At 40.4% G+C, this 17,645-nt stretch overlaps 1 protein-coding gene across 1 annotated transcript; it reads right to left on the reverse strand.

The window, feature by feature from the left end:
* LOC139220187 (alpha-tectorin-like) lies at positions 1-9,696 on the reverse strand. The gene is made up of 23 exons (XM_070852254.1): positions 9,687-9,696; positions 9,463-9,578; positions 9,056-9,334; positions 8,875-8,970; positions 8,502-8,667; positions 7,852-8,252; positions 7,194-7,770; positions 6,516-7,099; positions 5,840-6,392; positions 5,152-5,750; positions 4,802-4,959; positions 4,258-4,658; positions 3,962-4,158; positions 3,480-3,875; positions 3,078-3,361; positions 2,727-3,001; positions 2,453-2,572; positions 1,979-2,163; positions 1,732-1,865; positions 969-1,220; positions 609-768; positions 376-468; positions 1-280 (listed from the first exon to the last, which is right to left on the reverse strand). The coding sequence occupies exons 1-23, from the start codon at positions 9,694-9,696 to the stop codon at positions 272-274; spliced, it is 6,045 nt and encodes a 2,014-aa protein (XP_070708355.1). The 3' UTR covers positions 1-271.
* Between the last annotated feature and the right edge of the window lie 7,949 nt (positions 9,697-17,645).

Below are 17,645 nucleotides of genomic sequence, written 5' to 3' on the forward strand. Positions count from 1 at the left end.
TTATTCAATCATGGAATGTGGGCAGAATGTGCACTCAGATTCAAGGCTTGAAATCTTCCATGACCACTTATTGGGTCACATCCCTGACAAGAAACAACCCTGACAAGTACGGATTGTTGTTTTATGTAGTTTCTATCTATGTTATGTTTGTACAGAGGAAAATATAATTGAAGAGCAAAGCTTTCAGGTTTCTCTGGAATACAGAATTCAATTCAGCCAACATCAACCTTGTTGTTTTTTTAAATATTGGCACACCATCACGGAAGTTTCGTCATTTTGCCTGCAAGAAAGCAATTGAAATATAAGATGTAATCAATGTGTAAGTCTTCTGAAAGAAAACAGAAATTATGAAAAAATAAGAATAAATGTACATACGAGGTATCTGGGGACCAGAGGTCCAAGCGAGAGCATTACGGTGTCATGGTAGGATACATCTCTCTGAGATCTGTCATGGTCGGTGTTACAATGCTGCAGAATGACAACATTACACAGTTTTATTGATGCTCTGATGACTTTAAGGGCTCTGCAGAACAAAACAAGACATAAAGCAGCTTTCAGAGTACAAGATTATTTCACCAATCTCAGTATGGATAGACAGTGGTACATACAGCTCTGCAGTTGTTGTGTCTTAAAATACACAGGTGGACCTGGCAGTGCAGGTAAATGGATTGAAAATTAGGGAAGGTCATAATCTTGAAGGAGAATCGGGCCACGGTGGAATTGCCATTTTGAAGCAGCTCTACTGTATCATCTGCTGAATTAGGACACCTGTAAAACAAAGAAAGTTGTGGAGTTTACAATGTTAACAGGGTAAAAGGTTTAAGTTGTGGAAGAGAAGATGGGTGAAGCAAGTGGGAAGAGGCAACAGTCTAGCAAGAATGAAATTCTGGATTTGGATCTGGATCTGGATTAAATTAATTTCCTTTTTAGTGTGATAACACAAAGTGAAATTGGGATAGCTGCTTTACTTGGTCAGAATGAGATCCCAGCGGACAGGGTAGTCAGCATTGTTGACCGGCGTGGCCCAACAAGAGTCCAGAACAGTGGCGATCTGCCCCTCATCGACTCCTTCTGTCCGCACCTCCACATACAGCCTCTGGTCGACTTCCATTTCTATGTTCTCGCCAGTGGCCAAGGGGAGGTGGAAGTCAGCGTCCTGGTAGGGAATCATCCTCATGTGATAATGTCCATGGCCAGATGGAAGCTCCTTCCTCACAAAGCTACAGAAAAACAAATAATGTGAATACACTTGAAAAGGTGCAATTTGGTGGATTTTGTGTAATTAAGATAATATGTACAAACAGGTGCTGGAAGAAAATCTTGTAGGGAGTCTTCTGACATAAAGAACAGGGACGAAATCCCCTGAAATTTTTCATTATGTACCCTGATGCAGAGAGTCATCAGTAACGCTAAGACGTCCATGATGAGGAACACTTCTTCCTATCTAAATCAATCTTCAATCAAAGAGTAATTAAACACACACAAAAATGACTTTTATGCTATGAACATATTTATACATAGTGTCTGGAGAAATGCACCAATAAATGTTGTAAACTTTTGTGGACTCAATGCACTTAGACATTTTGTGACTTTTTTGCCACAAAAAAAGAAGTAGAAGTAGATGTGCTCAAAAAAGTATAATGTTTTTCATTTACTTCTTAACAAATAATAAAATTAATAAAATAATCTACCAAGTAAATTATGTTTTGGAGATGGTATTGTGGTTGTTACCTCTCTACAGGGTTGATGCCAACATCCATAGACAGGGCCTGAGTCAGAGGGTATGCACAGAAGAAAACCAGATGAATGTTTGGGCCTTCATCATCCTGGATGCTGTTCTCATAGAGGAAGTGGGTGCCATTGCTCTGTAGGATAACAGATGAATAAAAAAAAGCATTATTTGCACATGCAATCTATCCTGTTAAGAACATTTACATCTAAAGTATTCTTCAATCTGCCTTGATAACAGGCCACGTACCCTAAGAACTGTCCCACACAGCTGGTCGTCATTGTTAAAGTGGAACACCAGTCGTCCATCCTGGAGAGTCCCATTGCAGGAGTCATCTCGGAGATGAAGGGCGCTAGGATGGAAGCCAGCTTCAAATAGCTGGCAGCGCGATAACGATATTGTGCCTGAGCTACTCACACAGGTGATGGACGAGTCTAGGAAAAAAAGATGAAAATAGTTTTTGGTGTACCAAATACCCAGATTGGACCATGGAAAAGGTATTGAATATGCTTTATATTGTCTTGAATTCATATTATTTTGCTTTAGCTTTGAACCAAATCTCATAAATAAAAACATTTTGGTTTCTTGCTCCAGAATTGGGGCATACACTACAGTAATTATGCACTTGCAATCAGGTAATGTCCACTGTTCTTCTTTCCTCCCACACAAACATTGTTATTACTGTGATCTGAGAAGAACAAATGTTTCATGAGGGTCTCGCACCGTAGGACTCATTATTTGGCCGAGAATAGTCTTCATCACAAAAGCAGCCGTAAACACCGTCCTTCTCACCACACCACTCATACTCTGTGCAGTCCAGCTGTTCACAGGGGTCTGATTCAGCTATGGAAAAAGACGGAAAAGAATGAGACAAGAAGTGATGAAACAGAGTGGCTAACAGTAAGAAAAACGTGCAGAATTTGTCTTATTAATCTCCTAAGGAATCATAAATTCTTCTGTATTTACATGGCTGTCCATCAGTCTGCTGCAAACTTACCACACTGCAAACCCGAGCGCCACTCAAGTATGTTCGACCCCAAAACTGAGCAGGCTCTCTCATAGGCTGAGACAGCAGAGCACAGCATGCCATTGGCTGGAGTGTAGAGGCAGAGGTCGTAGACACAGGAACTGAAAAATGGCTGAGGGTCGGAGTGCAGGTGACAGGCACTGAATGGGCCGCTAGTGTTGGTGATGACACTACAGAGCTCAGAGTATTCTCCCATTAAGGGACAGTCGTTCGGTCCATCATTCCTTTCATCTGTGGATCCACATCTAGAAAAGACATGTAACGCTTGTATCTTCTGCGATATCCATTAAAATATCCACATTGCTTTCTACAACATCTCACCCTGCTTGGCTTGTGGGTGCTTTCCAGCTGTGTCCGAAGTGATTATCGTTTTGTGCCGAGGTGCCATTGGGCAAGACTTTGTCATCTGCAGGGTCACTGTTGAAGTTTCCACACATCCCGATGACTCTGTTTTCACGGTTTTGACCGACTCTGACCAGTAGAGTACTGCGGCCGTCAAACTGGACTATCAAGTCAATGGCATCGACCACTATGTAGCTTCCCTGCCTTTCTACCTGAGCTAAGGGTCCTGCAGTGGTGGGAGGAGACACCTCACTTCCATTTACCTGGAGGGATGAGAGATTAAAGACAGACAGAGACGAGGTGGGGGGACAATTGTTTTAGTTATGCTAAAAATAAGCATATATAGAAAATTATTAATATCAAAATTAATAAAGAGTTTACCTTTACTCTTTTGTTGGGTCCAATCCTGATATATGTACTCTCTAGTTGATTTGAGAGGTATATATCCACTGCTGATACAAATGACACGCGGTTGTTGCCGCGGTGATTGTTGGTGGCTACTACCTGAAACTGGGTTTCATTGATGCCGTGGCTCACGCTTTCAGAAATGATGTAAGAGCATGTGCCCTGGAAATGAGCCAGAGCCCCATCAAATGTGATGTAATGTGGGTCCCCCCACACAGTGCAAGAAGACATTGCATCGAAGCAGCCCAGCTGCCCATTTCTGATGGTGCACTCTTGTGCAGGAGTGCAAGATGAAGCAGAGCAGCGCAGGTCATTGGGAGCATGGCACTCACACCGCTGGGAGCAACCCTCTGTCCAGAAGGATTCACCAGCCTGCAGCATTGAAAAGAGAAAAAGAAGATGTTCTTGACATCATGTTGCTTATTGCAACCATAGAAAGTCACTGGGATGTGTCTTACATTATAGTAGAAGCCATCATATTGGCAGCCACAGCTTTCCACAGGGACACATGTTGTCCCACTCCTGACGAAGCCCTCGTCACAGAAACATCCTTCAGAGCAAACCTCCTCACAGGTGGCATCAATGCTGCTGGCACAGGTGTGGCCACAGTCAGTACCACACAACTCGTAATGGCTGTTGGCTGGACAGTCAAGTCCTTTATAAGTGAGGAAAGAAATGGCAGGTGGTTAAAAATGAATCTGCTTCTTATGTTGTATATATGGTAGATAAATAACAATCTGACTGGTTGACTTACTGCAGGTGGTGTTCTGTCTCCAAGGGTAGATTCGAACATTAGCAGACTGACAGGCACTGACATATGCCTGAATGGCCCTGCACAGAAGATCTTGGCCTTCATTTCCCGACACACATACATCAAACACACAGTCACTAAAATATGGTGCTGGGTCCACCTGCTCATGGCAGAAGCTAAAGGGGCCGTCAGCTGCCTGAATAACCTCACACTGGGCTCTAGCAAGTCGATCATTGGTGCATCGTGGGCAGGAGGAGCCACACCCATCACTGCAGGTGTAGTTGCCAGCCACTTTCCAAGTTCTCCCAAACTCATTTGGAGTATTGACCATCATGCCAGAAGGGGTGTGCCACTCATCATTTGGATTTCCATTGAAATTTCCACAAAGTCCACACATTTTCCCTCTGTATTGATGACAATAATCAAATTCATCCAGTCAAAAATATGCCGATAGATTGCTAAATGTGCCAAATATATATATGATAATATAGATATATAGATTTATATTGATTATATATATTTCAAGGCATCGAAACATGGCAGATACCTGTAACTTGAAGGTACAGAGATAGACACTGTACTCCATCCATCATATGTGACGCTCACACCAAAATCAGCACTGACAAATGTGCGAGATCCACTTGCATATATAGAAACATGACTTCCATTCAGGACAATTGGTAGATTTTTAGTAACTCCGTTTACCTTTAACATTGGAAATTGGAAATTAAGATTGGAAAACCAAAAGAGACTTGGATGAACAATCACAGATTTGTATTTGTGCTGCAAGTATCTGGTGCTTTTCAAAATGACATCTGTCTTATCCAGTGAAGATTATAAATACATGTAGAGTCTGAGGAATTATATCATAGTGAATGTTTCAACAGTGTAACTCACCTGTACGACACCGTGGTTGTCCCTCGACATGTGCACTCGATAGCCCCAAACATTCACAAACACTTCAGCTGTGATTGAAACTGGCCACCCATTCCACGGCTCATTCTTAGCCTCCACTGAAAACTGGTGGAGTCCATCAGTGGTATTACAAGGGGTCGCCAGAACATAGCGGCAGGTTCCCTGGAAGTCATAGGCCTTGCCATCAAAAGTGAGGTAGTGGGGGTCTCCAGAGGCAGAGCAGGTGCCATGAGGGCTGGGATGGCAGCCAAACTCACCATCCACCACACGGCAGGACTCCTGGGGACCACAGGAGTTGGGAACACAGTGGACTGCCCCAGTAGTCCCATTACAGCTACACAAGCTCTGACATTCCTCACCATCCCAGAACTGTTCACCCCCTCGCCGATAGCGCCCTTGGTGATAGCACCCGCAGGCTATTGGTGGCACACACTGGTTTCCATTGAGGACAAAACCATCATCACACTGGCAGCCCTCCTGGCACACCGTGGTGCAGGTGAAAGGGAAAGAGAGGCTGGGGCAGGCGGAGGGACAAGAGGTTCCACAGAGTTCATAATGACTGTTTTGAGGGCAGGTTTGTTCTGGAGAAAAACAAAGAAATTGATTTAGCATAGTCGTTGAATTTGTTGCCATCAAAGTTACCCACGCCAAAAGAGACCAACGTGCTTACCACAGCCAGTTGCATTCCTCCAGTGTCCAAGGGTAACGCCCCTCTGTTGACACATTAGTGCATAATCTCGTAGGACTTCACATAGCGCTGATGCTGAATCACTAGAAGCCCTAAGGATCTCCACACATGCATCCACATGCTGCTGTGGGTTCACCACGGCCCAACACTGGGCAAACGGCCCATGTGGTGAGCTAAGAATTCCACAGTGCTCACTAGAATTGTAATTCACTGTCGAATTATGATTTACTCTGTCCACGCAGTGTGCAGCGAGGGAGCCATCCCGCCAGCTGTCCCCAAAATCCTGAGAGCTGTTGACCAGAATGCCATTGGGTGTGCGGAAGTCGTCATGCGGGTGACCATTGTAATTACCACAGAGTCCACCTAGCGAACCACTGTAGATACCTGGCGCAGTGACACGCACAAAGTGAGGCCAGACGGTCTGCACAGTTACACCAAAGGAGGTGCGAAGGATGATACTGTGGATGCTGCTGTGGTAGATCTGGATTCGGTTGGATGCTGAGCTGAAAGGTAGTCTGATCCGCCGACTGTCAACCTAAAGGGCCATTTAACAGTCAGTGTCATACTTTTTGGGAGAGAACAAAGGTTCTTTCTTTTCTTGCATGTAGTGTTTAAAATAGAATAATAATAGAATAATATATATATTCTAGTCACTTACCTGAACTTTGCTGCTACCTGCCATTTCAATGGAAATTGCCGTTCCCTCTGCCTCAAACTTCAGCACCCGGGCAAAACCCTGCAGGCCTCTGGGCACTTTTTCTGCTGTCACCATAAAGTGGGGGTGACTTGACAATCCCATTACTTTGGCAAGGGTCAGTCGACATGCTCCAGGATACTGGTATGCCAGTCCATCAAATGTATGATATGACCCTGGGCCTTTTGTCCAACATGTTGCATAGCTGTTAGGTCTGCACCCTCTTTCTCCCTCCTCCACCCTGCATGATTCATGACGGCCACAACTGTGGGAGTGACAGGTCATGGAGCCGTAACTGCATCTACAACGTCTCCCACAGTCCTCGTCTAGTATTACAGTTTCTCCAGAGCGGTAGTAGCGATCCTCAAAGCTGCAGCCACACTCTGCATGAGGGACACAGACTCCACCGCTGAGGATGTAGCCTGCATCGCAGATGCAGCTCTCCTGGGCAGGAAGAGGGCAGTTGTGGGTAGAATTGGGATTAACACAGGTAGCTGGACAACCTGTGCCTTGGGACTCAAAGTGGCTGTTGGATGGGCAGGGGATTTCTGGACATAAAAAACAAACAAACATTGAAATGACATCAAGGACATTTTACCCAAAGGATATTTTGACATCATGCTGAATGGCTGACAGACGTACCACAGAAGCCTTCTCTCCTCCAGCTTGGCAGCTGTACACCATTCTGTTGACACCGACTGGCATACACATTTAGGGCTTGGCACAGAATGGGCTGATACCCTCCTCCTACACAAAGATCATACACACAGCTTTGCACAAAACTTTGTGGGGGAAGTTGATGATGGCATGAAGAGAAAGGTCCAGAAGTGCTCTGGAGGATACCACAGTGGGCAGTATTGCTGTATAAAGCTGTCTGAGCTGCAGTGCAGCCAGCACAGTCTAGACCTCCACACTGCACCTCACAACCAGCTTCATTGTCCCCTGGTGCTTGCCAGCTGTTGGCAAAAACCACGTCTGAGTTAACGACTTCGCCTTGACGGGTTCGAAAGTCATCCCTGGGATTATCATTGAAGTCTCCACACAGGCCACATGTTGCATTCTGATAAGTGTAGGGCAGACGGATATTGACATAATGGTTTGTGTCATAGGATACCTCCAAGCCAAAGTCAGTGCTGACGATCACAGAAAAACCAGTCTGATAAACCTGAACAGTGCCGTTGCCAAGGGAGATCGGAGTGGCTGCAAAGTTTCCATTAACCTGTAAGCACACCAGCAAGTATGTCAACAGTGGGAAAAACATATTTGGAGTTTAATCATAAACACAGTCAAAATCACCAACCTTAGCCTCACCACGACGTCCTTTAACAAGTTCAATGGTTTCATTATAGACAAACACTTTGACCAGTCGTGTCCAGGAAACTCGGGTGCTGCCCCGGTGCTCGTTCTTGCCCTCTACTCTATAGTAGGGCAGCCCACGACCACATTGCTCTGAGAGAACATAGGTGCAGGTGCCCTGGAAGTGAAACACTGTGTTGTCAAAGGTATAGTAATGTGGATCACCACTTATGGTGCAGGTGCCTCTCTGCACTGTCTGGCAGGAGAACTGAAAGGCAGTTGGCCGGCAGATTTGGGAAAAGGAGCAGGGCTGGTTGTGACACTGTAGACCTTCTGAGGTGCAGGTGCAGTTCTGTGCACAGGTACTGTCGCTCCAGAATGAGTCACCCAGCTGCACGGGTTCACCTATGAAGAGCAAAAGGAAATTTTCAACCAAAAAGGTAATATAAACCATATAAACTATTTGAAAAACATATCTTTGCTGCCAATTTACTTATTTAGAATTAGTACAATCCAACACAATGTCTAGTTTTCATTCATTTGTAGATTTTTGTCAGCTTTGTGTGAACATGTTGTGGATGCACATCATTGTATTGTAGGTGCATGAATTACAAAGTGCCATTTACAATCACCATCAGTATCCTGTGATCTTACCATTAAAAATGCAGCCTTTTGATCCACTGTCTGTCCGGAAAGCCCAGCGACCAGGTACATTGACATTGCTGCTCAGACGGAAATTTGAGTTACTGCCTGCTGAAGCATCAGAAAACGATCCAGGGATGGAGAAATGGTGAATGGAGTTGATTGTGTCATAGCCAGCCTGGAATATACAGAATGCAACATAGATCAACATTTCTTAAAGATAAATTTGTTATGGTTTATTTTGTAAATTAAAAATATGCATAATACATGCAATATACTTAAATCACAATTTCAGTTACAGCAACTAAAAATACATTATTATCATTATTGTTTATTATTATTATTTCTTTCTCAATTGATCACTCATAACTGTTTGGGCCCTAACCTGTATTTTGCGGGATGTGGAGGCTATTATCCCATAGTTCATCAGCACAAATGAGTACTGGCCACCAGAGATCAAGACTGCTTGAACAGTTGTTTGCTGAAAAAAAAAAAAGGCTTATAGTAGTTAATATTATGAGATGTGTGTATTTTTGGGGTGTTTCACCATCTTGAACATGACTTACTTTTCCTGAACTTAGATAGTAGGCCACTTTATACCATGTTGCAACAAAGACCCAGTTGGCATTGAAGTTCAGTCTTGGAAAATATTCATTAATGTCCTGACTAGCTTGTTGGAGGACACTGCCGCTGGTGTATTGATTGTACAGGAGCTGACCATTGTGTGTGGTGTCCAAATCTGTCCAGAATGGAGCGATGATGTCCCTGGATCCATGTCGTGGGAACCTTTGAGCTATGAAACTTACCCATGGCCTGTCAAAAGTCATGTGTCCATTCTGGTTGACCTGAAAACAAATATTTTGATAAACCAATTATTAAAGCCAAGTATGTCAATGTTGTCAGATGTTACTTAATGTTGACTATGTCTACAAACATTTCACTATTATATTTGGACAATAATATTTTAACATACATAAAGTTGTCTATATGTCCTCCCAAAATAGAAAAAAGGTTGTTGTAAGGTTATTAAAGGAGAACTTCCATCATCTGAGCGAGCGACTGGTTTTCCAGATTTTGGGTAGAGGAGACCTAGGAAAAATTTGAATTATACAGTCACTAAAAATTAACATTGAATTTTGTCAGTATAATATGCCAGTGATTAAAAGGCTTTGCAGGATCTCCACAACGTATACTCACTTAGAACCATGTTAAGACCTCTAAGCACAACTATTCAGCAAAGCATCAGTTCAAAGTTTTCTGTGTTGTTTTGCTGACATGAACCTTTTGTTTATTTGTTGGTATGTTTGTTTTGTGCACAGTATTAAGGTATTTGCTTCAACTTAAGTTTTGCAGTGCGCAAAGTATATTCTGATTTGGGTTGTCTTTTTATTATAATATACACAATATTCTTTCAAAGAGCAAAACGAGAAACGCAAAACCATAACTTAGACTATGAACATGACTATGAAAATGCTGCTAACAATTCCACATATCTTAAAAACCAAATAGATTTGTATGCCAAAGGACACACGAATATAATATAGATAGAACAGAATTTGAATGTTTACTGCAACGATCCAACCAAAATCCCAATAAAGCTGACCTAGTATGACCTGATGTAAAGGCGAATCAGAAATCATCATCTTGATGCACCATGCCAACAAAATACAAATAAATTAATGTAATTAAGCAGTCATTTACTTATGACAATCTTGGAACCCATCGGCTATCGTCTGCCGAATATTTAGCCTCAGGCCAATGTTTTCAGGGCTTCCAGAAAACAGATATCTGTGCCAAGACTCCCTCTTTCCTCCCTTTGGCATTTTAGCTAATCTCTATAAACAGATATTAGTATGTGAATGCAGATCAATTAAAACAAAAAAAGCTCATAATAAACTTTATTTAAAAAAATAACAAAGAAAAGAACATTTTGAACAATATGTTCCACCTCTTTTGCTCTCTCAACATGGGCTGCCTACTCACACATGAATTGTCAATACTACTCAGACTACAGACAGACTAAAAACAGAAACCAGAACATTTCAGATACCAAAATCCTGCCCCTTGCTTATAGATTCATTTATATTTAACTATCTGTTTATAGAGGTAATGTTATGCCTGAATTATCATAATCAATCAACTTCTATTCTAAGTCATGTCAACTAACACAACTAATCATACAGCAGTTGAATTCATGATATCAATATTGATTTAAATGATAATAATAATAATAATGATAATAATACCAAAGAAGAAGAAGATTTATTTAAATTTACCCAAACTCAGGGGAGTCACCATGCCTGCAAATTAAACAAAAAATTAACCAAAGATGTAAATATGTATATAATAAATACAACTTGTTAAATCTCATAAATCTTACCAACAATGGCAATGAGACACTATACATGAAATAAAACTAAATTACATTTGATTTAAATTACTTACTTATAATCCCCAAAAGCAGTACAGACAACATGCTGTGACCTTCTCCAGCTATTCAGTTCTGCTTACCAAACATAATGGATTTAATATTATTATCAGTTATAAAATATTAAATCACAACTTCGTAGAGTATTTGGAATTACTAATATGCATTTCCAAATATGCAGAAAAAATAAAGGTCCATTTACCTGTTGATGCTCTCCCTTTCCTTCATCTGTCTGACTGCAGGGCTAGAACACGGTTTTATACTGTAAATGTTGGCACAAGGTCATAAAATTGTTTTTCGATAGGTTTCAAATAGGTCAGTATGAAATGGATGTTGCTTCCTTGTAAATACTAACCAAGTCACATTGTCTAGAGAATAAGATAAGATTATCAAATTGTACTGAGGACAAAAAAATGACATGTAATACCGGTATGTCAAGATACTTGCGCTAAAGGTTATTTATCAGTATTTTACTGTACCACTATTGTGATTCAGTTGTGAACTAACTTCTGCTGCCAAAGCAACGGCCTATATTTTCTCTATTCAACGTTATACTTTTACTTCACTACATCTCAGAGACAAATATTGTACTTTTTACTCCACCGCATTCATCTGATGCTGTATTTTACTATTTTTATTTAGTGAAAACCATGAAACTCCAAATTTGAATCTGAACTTGAATTATATTGATAAACCAAACGATGAAGTGGGACTTGTGATGCAGGACAGTGACGTAGATTAAAGTACCCAACAGTATATAAAGTAGTTAAAATTATTGCAACCTTAAACATTTACAGCAGTAAAATGCATCATACACATTAATGCATCAGTAATATCAGTCAGATATAATAGTAAAACACTGACAGGAATCATTTACTGCATGATTAGTAGTTTTACTTTTGATACTTTCTGAACTTTCTGCTGATAATACTTACACACTTTTATTTAACTAAGGCTTTGAATGTAGGATTTGTAGATCTTCCTTCCTGCCTACCTCTTTCACACCTGCCTGTCATCTGTTGGAGTTATATTACATATTGTATTTTACTGATTGTAGCATCGGAACGTGATCAACTAAAACTTGAGTAAGTTAGAACAATGTTTACCAGGAATTTCCCCTAAAATTACCAATAAACCAATAGCAGCTGTAAACTGAAGTCAAGGAAAATTACATGAAACAAGAGCCTCCGGTATCAAATTGGGCCTAAAACAAATGAGGCAAAGTAGGAATTTGATCAAACACAAAGTAAACTTTTAATGTCAGTGTTGAAGAAGATCAGAGTTGGCACTTGTACATGAAGTGAACTTCTCTGCTATTGAGGTTGAATGCAAATTAAATGTGAGTGAACATTTCCTTCTCTTAAGAATTATGCAGCATGCACAAGACAAAGGTAGAAAGTAATCTTACTCTGGATTATCTATCGAGAAAGGATGTGTCAGTGTATTTCATAAAAAAGATGAAACAAGAAATCTGTCAAACTGTTAATTGAGCCATCAGTGATAGTTAACTTGTAATTCTAATATGTACAATTTCTAAATTGCTGATAGAAACAAACATCTAACTCAGCCTCTGTGTGTCTTTATTGTCACTGTAGACATTACACAAGAACATAACTTTATATAAGTGCTTCCAGTGTAAAATTGCCCTCCTGGATTTCAGGAACTCTGTATATTAATTATTAAGTGTAGATTAATTACATATCCAGCTGAGCAAATAGTGGACTTTATGCCAATTCAGGCAAATTACAAAATTGGCTCCATTTGAGGACTTTCCAGAATCAAATCACTTCGCTCAGCCCCTGTAAGCAAAGCTGCTCTATTTACAGAGCAATGTTCATATTCTTTGTGCTGAAATTTTGATACCCTTTGACATGTCCCTCTGACCGGCTCACTGCCTACAGCACATATCAACTTCTAATAAATCACAATAATATTTGGTTACTCACCGTCTTCAAATTTCTGCCAGCTGTTCTTATGCTGTATTGTTATGTTTTGTACCATGTGTGTTGAGGCGAAGACTTATACCACACATATACCCAGTTGACCGAGCTAAAACGTAAACAGCCTAATGCATTTGTCCTGCATTAATGACAGTGGTTTGCTATATTTACTTCTGTGTGAGCACAGTAGGCACAAAATATGATTTATGTGATTTACATCATGTCAGAAACCATCATAGTGATGGCTTTCTACAGACACTGATTGTCCCTCTCTCAATAAAACCGTCATCACAGAAACATCTCTCAGAGCAGGTGTGGTACATGGCTTTTAATTAAATATATTTTTTCCTGCTTGCTGGTTAGTGACAGGTCTATTACTGGTAAAATCACCAGCTACACGTCCAGTTTTGTGAACTTATTTCCTGGTTTTTATCATATGCATGCTTCTACTCCTTTGTGTATTAGCAAGACGATTTCTACCTAAGTGACTCAGCTTTCCAACTTCTGCATATTCTCACTTCACACTGTGGAGGAGGAAAATATTTCCTTGAATAGGAAGGGACTAGCTTCATAAGAAAAGGTGCCTATCAGTACTAAACTTTTCTTCATTTTAATCAGGGTAGACGTTGCCTATTTTCTTACTCCAGCAAAAGCACGAGAAATAAACAAATGACCTCACTCAAGCGATCCAAATCGTCTCCTTTCCTGTGACTCTTGTGTCTTCGTGGTATTCCTTGCAGGGTGGCTCAGGTTTCTTGGCTCCCCTGTAGAGCAAAAACGCATGTGTGCTCAATCAGCCTCTTTCAATTGTCATGTTGCACTTGTATACAAGATGCTGTCTGGCCATTGAAATTATGCAAAGAAAATTTTCATATCTCCACCTGAGAATTCCAAATCTTCTTTCCGGCTTCAGTAATGCATGGTGAAATATACATAGCACGTGGTGGACAGCTGAGGCTACAGAAGTACCAACCAATGACATTGTCAGGGGCCATCACCAGTGTATTGCAACTATTAACTGTTTGACATTAATCATGTTTTCCACTACCATTACAACTTCTACATACTGCATCTGGTTTCTTATGGTGTTGCCATATATCCAACTATTTTGATCCTTGTCAAAGCCTACTGCCTCATACATCTCTTTGCTCTTTAACCACAAAACAAGGCTGCCTTTTCAAGGCAAAAATGTTATTGTGCCTTGTCGTCTGTATAAAACATATGAAGATAGTACATGGATCATTGTTGTAACAGGGCCGAACTGAAATCTGTGTAAATTCGCTTGCTGTCTGCATTCACACACTGGGTCATATTCATAACCAGGATTATTTGGTTCAGTGTCAAAAAGCAAAGTCAGCTTAGTGACAAATCTTCTTTTCTGCGATATTGATCTTTGTATCAATATCAATAAATGGCAATTACAGGGGGCTGGCACACTTAATTCTGTTCATGTATGAGTGACAAAGATATTCAAAGGGGAACAGACAGAACAGCAGAGTAAAGGAAAACCAAAATCATCTGCACCCACAGCAGTTAGCCCAGTAGATCCATAATTGATGATATGTGACGTAGTGTTGTGCACTTCTCGCAGTCCGGGAGATCGTACCTGCTCAACCCAAGTTACTCAGTACAAGAAAAAGGTTTTGGAATGAAAGAGGCTCCATTCTCCCTACTAAATGTCAGTGTACCATCAAAATGTTTTTGAGGCTATTAAGGTAAAATAATTGCATAATGTTGCTTTAAACCAACTTCATTCCAACTACTTATAAGAATTTCTCTACATTTGTACTGTATTATTGTTTATATGTCTCACTGAGTTGAAATTTTATCATTTCTACATAGAAAAGCACTAAATAGACTAAAGTGACTACAAGAAAACATTTTGTTGAATGATCAAAACTCCACTTAGAACTACAGTAAAACAAATTGATGGCATTAATAAAAGGCCAATGTTTAATCAACAAACTAAAAGAGGAACACACCAGGAGGGTTAATCAAAATCTTTGCTCAATGCTCAGAGCCAACAAGATCGTTCTCTTACTTTGTTGTGAATTGGAGGCGTCATTTGATCATTTTCTTCCGTGTTGTAAATCCAGCCCAAGAAATTGAATGTGAGAAAAACAAAACCTGCAATATGACCCGAACCACGAGCAAAAACAGACCGTCAGAGGCAGAACATTTTCCAGGTGAAAGTTAATCCTGGACTCTATGACCCCAAACATGTGCAGCACGTGTATGAGTTACATGACCTCGACTGGAATTAATTTTCATCTTTTTCTTCAACTTAATGAGGCAAAGAAGGAATTTGATCTAAGTAATCTTTTAATGTCAGTGTTGAAGTAGATCAGAGTTGGAACTTGTGCATGAAGTGAACTTCTCTACTATTGAGGTTGAATGCAAATTAAAGGTGTGTGAACATTTCCTTCTCTTAAGAATTATGCAGCATGCATCAGTAGGGAATAATTCTGCGATCATTCACATCTTCCTCTTGGTTCACTGCCACAACAAAGAATGTTTGCAGATGATAAAGAGTCAGTGACTGTGACCTAGCACACCTTATCTTTTAATATGCCTGTCTCACGCGGGGCATAAGACAAAGGTAGAAAGTCATCTTACTTTGGACCATCCATCAAGAAAGGATGTGTTAGTGTATTTCATAAAAAAGACAAAACAGTCTGTCAAACACGTATAATGTCTAAATTGCTGATAAAAACAAGCATTTAACTCAGCCTCCGTGTGTCTTAATTGCCACTGTAGACATTACACAAAAGCATAGGTTCACAGCTTGATGCTGAAGTGGAAAAACCTGAATGCCTTCATATGCCGTTGCCAATGAGAAGAAGCTTACACTCCTCTGCGGGAAGTGCAAATGCTTGGAGGAGCAGCTTCACATTAATGTGGCATTGCTACGTTTTGTGATATACTTAAGCAATAGTTCAGTAGTTCATGCAGGCCATGGTGTGCAGCACAATATTAAACTAAAAGACACAAATTTAAATAGTTGTTATTAATAAATGGTAATTTTGAAAATATCACAAGCCCTTCTGGAAATATTATTCCATATAATTTACACATTTTCACAGGTAACATCTTTTAAGCTAATATTGGTATTAGTTCTATAATCAGATTATGAGTATAAGAACTGTTTCTCACTTGAAAAGTTGGTTTGATCAGCTTTTATTTATTTATCAAAGATCATAACTCTTCAAAGGCATCAAATGCCAAAACAAACACATATCTTTGGCCCTGAATTATCTGCTTCCTTGAAATTGTCACAGCGGTAGTATGTTTATACTTTTGTCATATGATATTCAAAGTAGGTCCTAAAATGGAAGTGAATGAGGAGCCTGCCACCTGCCACGTGTTCATGCAATTATAGATTATTTTATAATCATGTCTGCGTACACCTCAGGAATTTCAATAGTTAACGTAAAGCGCCCAATGACCAACCAGAGTAGCTTATAATCGCATTGTGATGATTTATAATAGTGATGATGATGCAATATAAAATGGTTATAATATATCACAACGATGAGAAATATAATATACTACGTCAGTGAGCAACCAGCAATTATGAAGCACTATGATTAATTATTATAATTCAAATGTGTTATTATTGTTATATATATATATATAAATCATTATGACTATTTATCCTGAGTGCTTATAACTACAATCATACAGTGCCAAGCAGATTATAGCATATTATAAGTATGGTTGTAATGCATCATAGTCATGGGCGTCATATAAAGGGTTTTCACAAAAAGTTGTCACGTTCTTCTGAGCACCAACCAGGATTTAGCAGCATTTGAATTAAAATGGTGTCAGTTAACCGGCTACTGTTGATGAACCAGCACTGATGATGATTAGCGGAGTTTCTTTGGAGTTAAAGTCTTCAAACTTCACCTTTCATTGTTCTATTATTCAGCGTCTTAAGCGCTGAAGCCAAGATTTAAGGAGATTTAATCATAACGTATCTTACTCTCAGGGACACTAACCTGCTAAGGCACTACACCACTTTACATTTACTTGTTTACACTTATTTTTATACATGTATGTACATCTACACATGTACATGTTTTTATACCTTGTGTCCTACCTGTACTGTATGTTATTTGTTTGCTTCAGTCCACCAAATGTTGCACCATTCATTATTTTGTTGTTTTGGAGACCAGCAGAAACACACAGTTTCCTTCCTCCATGTCCTGCACTCCACTGTATACAGATGGGTGGCAATAAAAAGTCACTAGTTTCTTTGCTCTCTCTTACAAACGTGAATGATTCCAGCTCTGTCTGCACTTTGCTATGTGGCCACAAGATGGAAGTATCACATTGTCTTGGGTTAGTTTGCCTCCTTGCACACCATGAATGAAAAGAAATTCTCTGTAAGGAAAGTGTCAATTAAATGAGCTCATCACCCCGAACATGGTGTGAGATGTGTTTCGGCGACAGAGAGAAGCGGAGGAGATAGAGAGTGATGGTGCTAACGCTGCACTGTGTTTGGGTGGGTGGGTTTGGGGGTAAGAGAGAGAGAGAGAGAGAGGGAGAGGGAGGGAGAGAGAAAGAGAGAGAGAGAGAGAGAGAGAGAGAGAGAGAGAGGGAGAGGGAGAGAGGGCAGACACTGCAAAACAGAGTGTTGAAAATCCGGAGATGTGAGAAATCCTCCCAGAGTGAGTGCTGTGAGTGGAAGCTGCAGAAGGTTTTCTCCCAGACTTTAGCGTGGATGTGTCTGTTCAGCGTGATTTTCCAAAAGTTATTCAGGTCTGAATGAACTTCAGCTGAGAGTGG

This window comes from Pempheris klunzingeri, chromosome 20, assembly GCF_042242105.1.
Source record: "Pempheris klunzingeri isolate RE-2024b chromosome 20, fPemKlu1.hap1, whole genome shotgun sequence".
Lineage (NCBI taxonomy): Eukaryota > Metazoa > Chordata > Actinopteri > Acropomatiformes > Pempheridae > Pempheris > Pempheris klunzingeri.

Coding starts and splice junctions, on each gene's coding strand:
- LOC139220187 (XM_070852254.1), bottom strand. Junction 8,668..8,874: donor CCACATCCCGCAAAATACAG/GTTAGGGCCCAA, acceptor TGTATATTCCAG/GCTGGCTATGACACAATCAA. Junction 4,659..4,801: donor TCTGTACCTTCAAGTTACAG/GTATCTGCCATG, acceptor TCATCAATACAG/AGGGAAAATGTGTGGACTTT.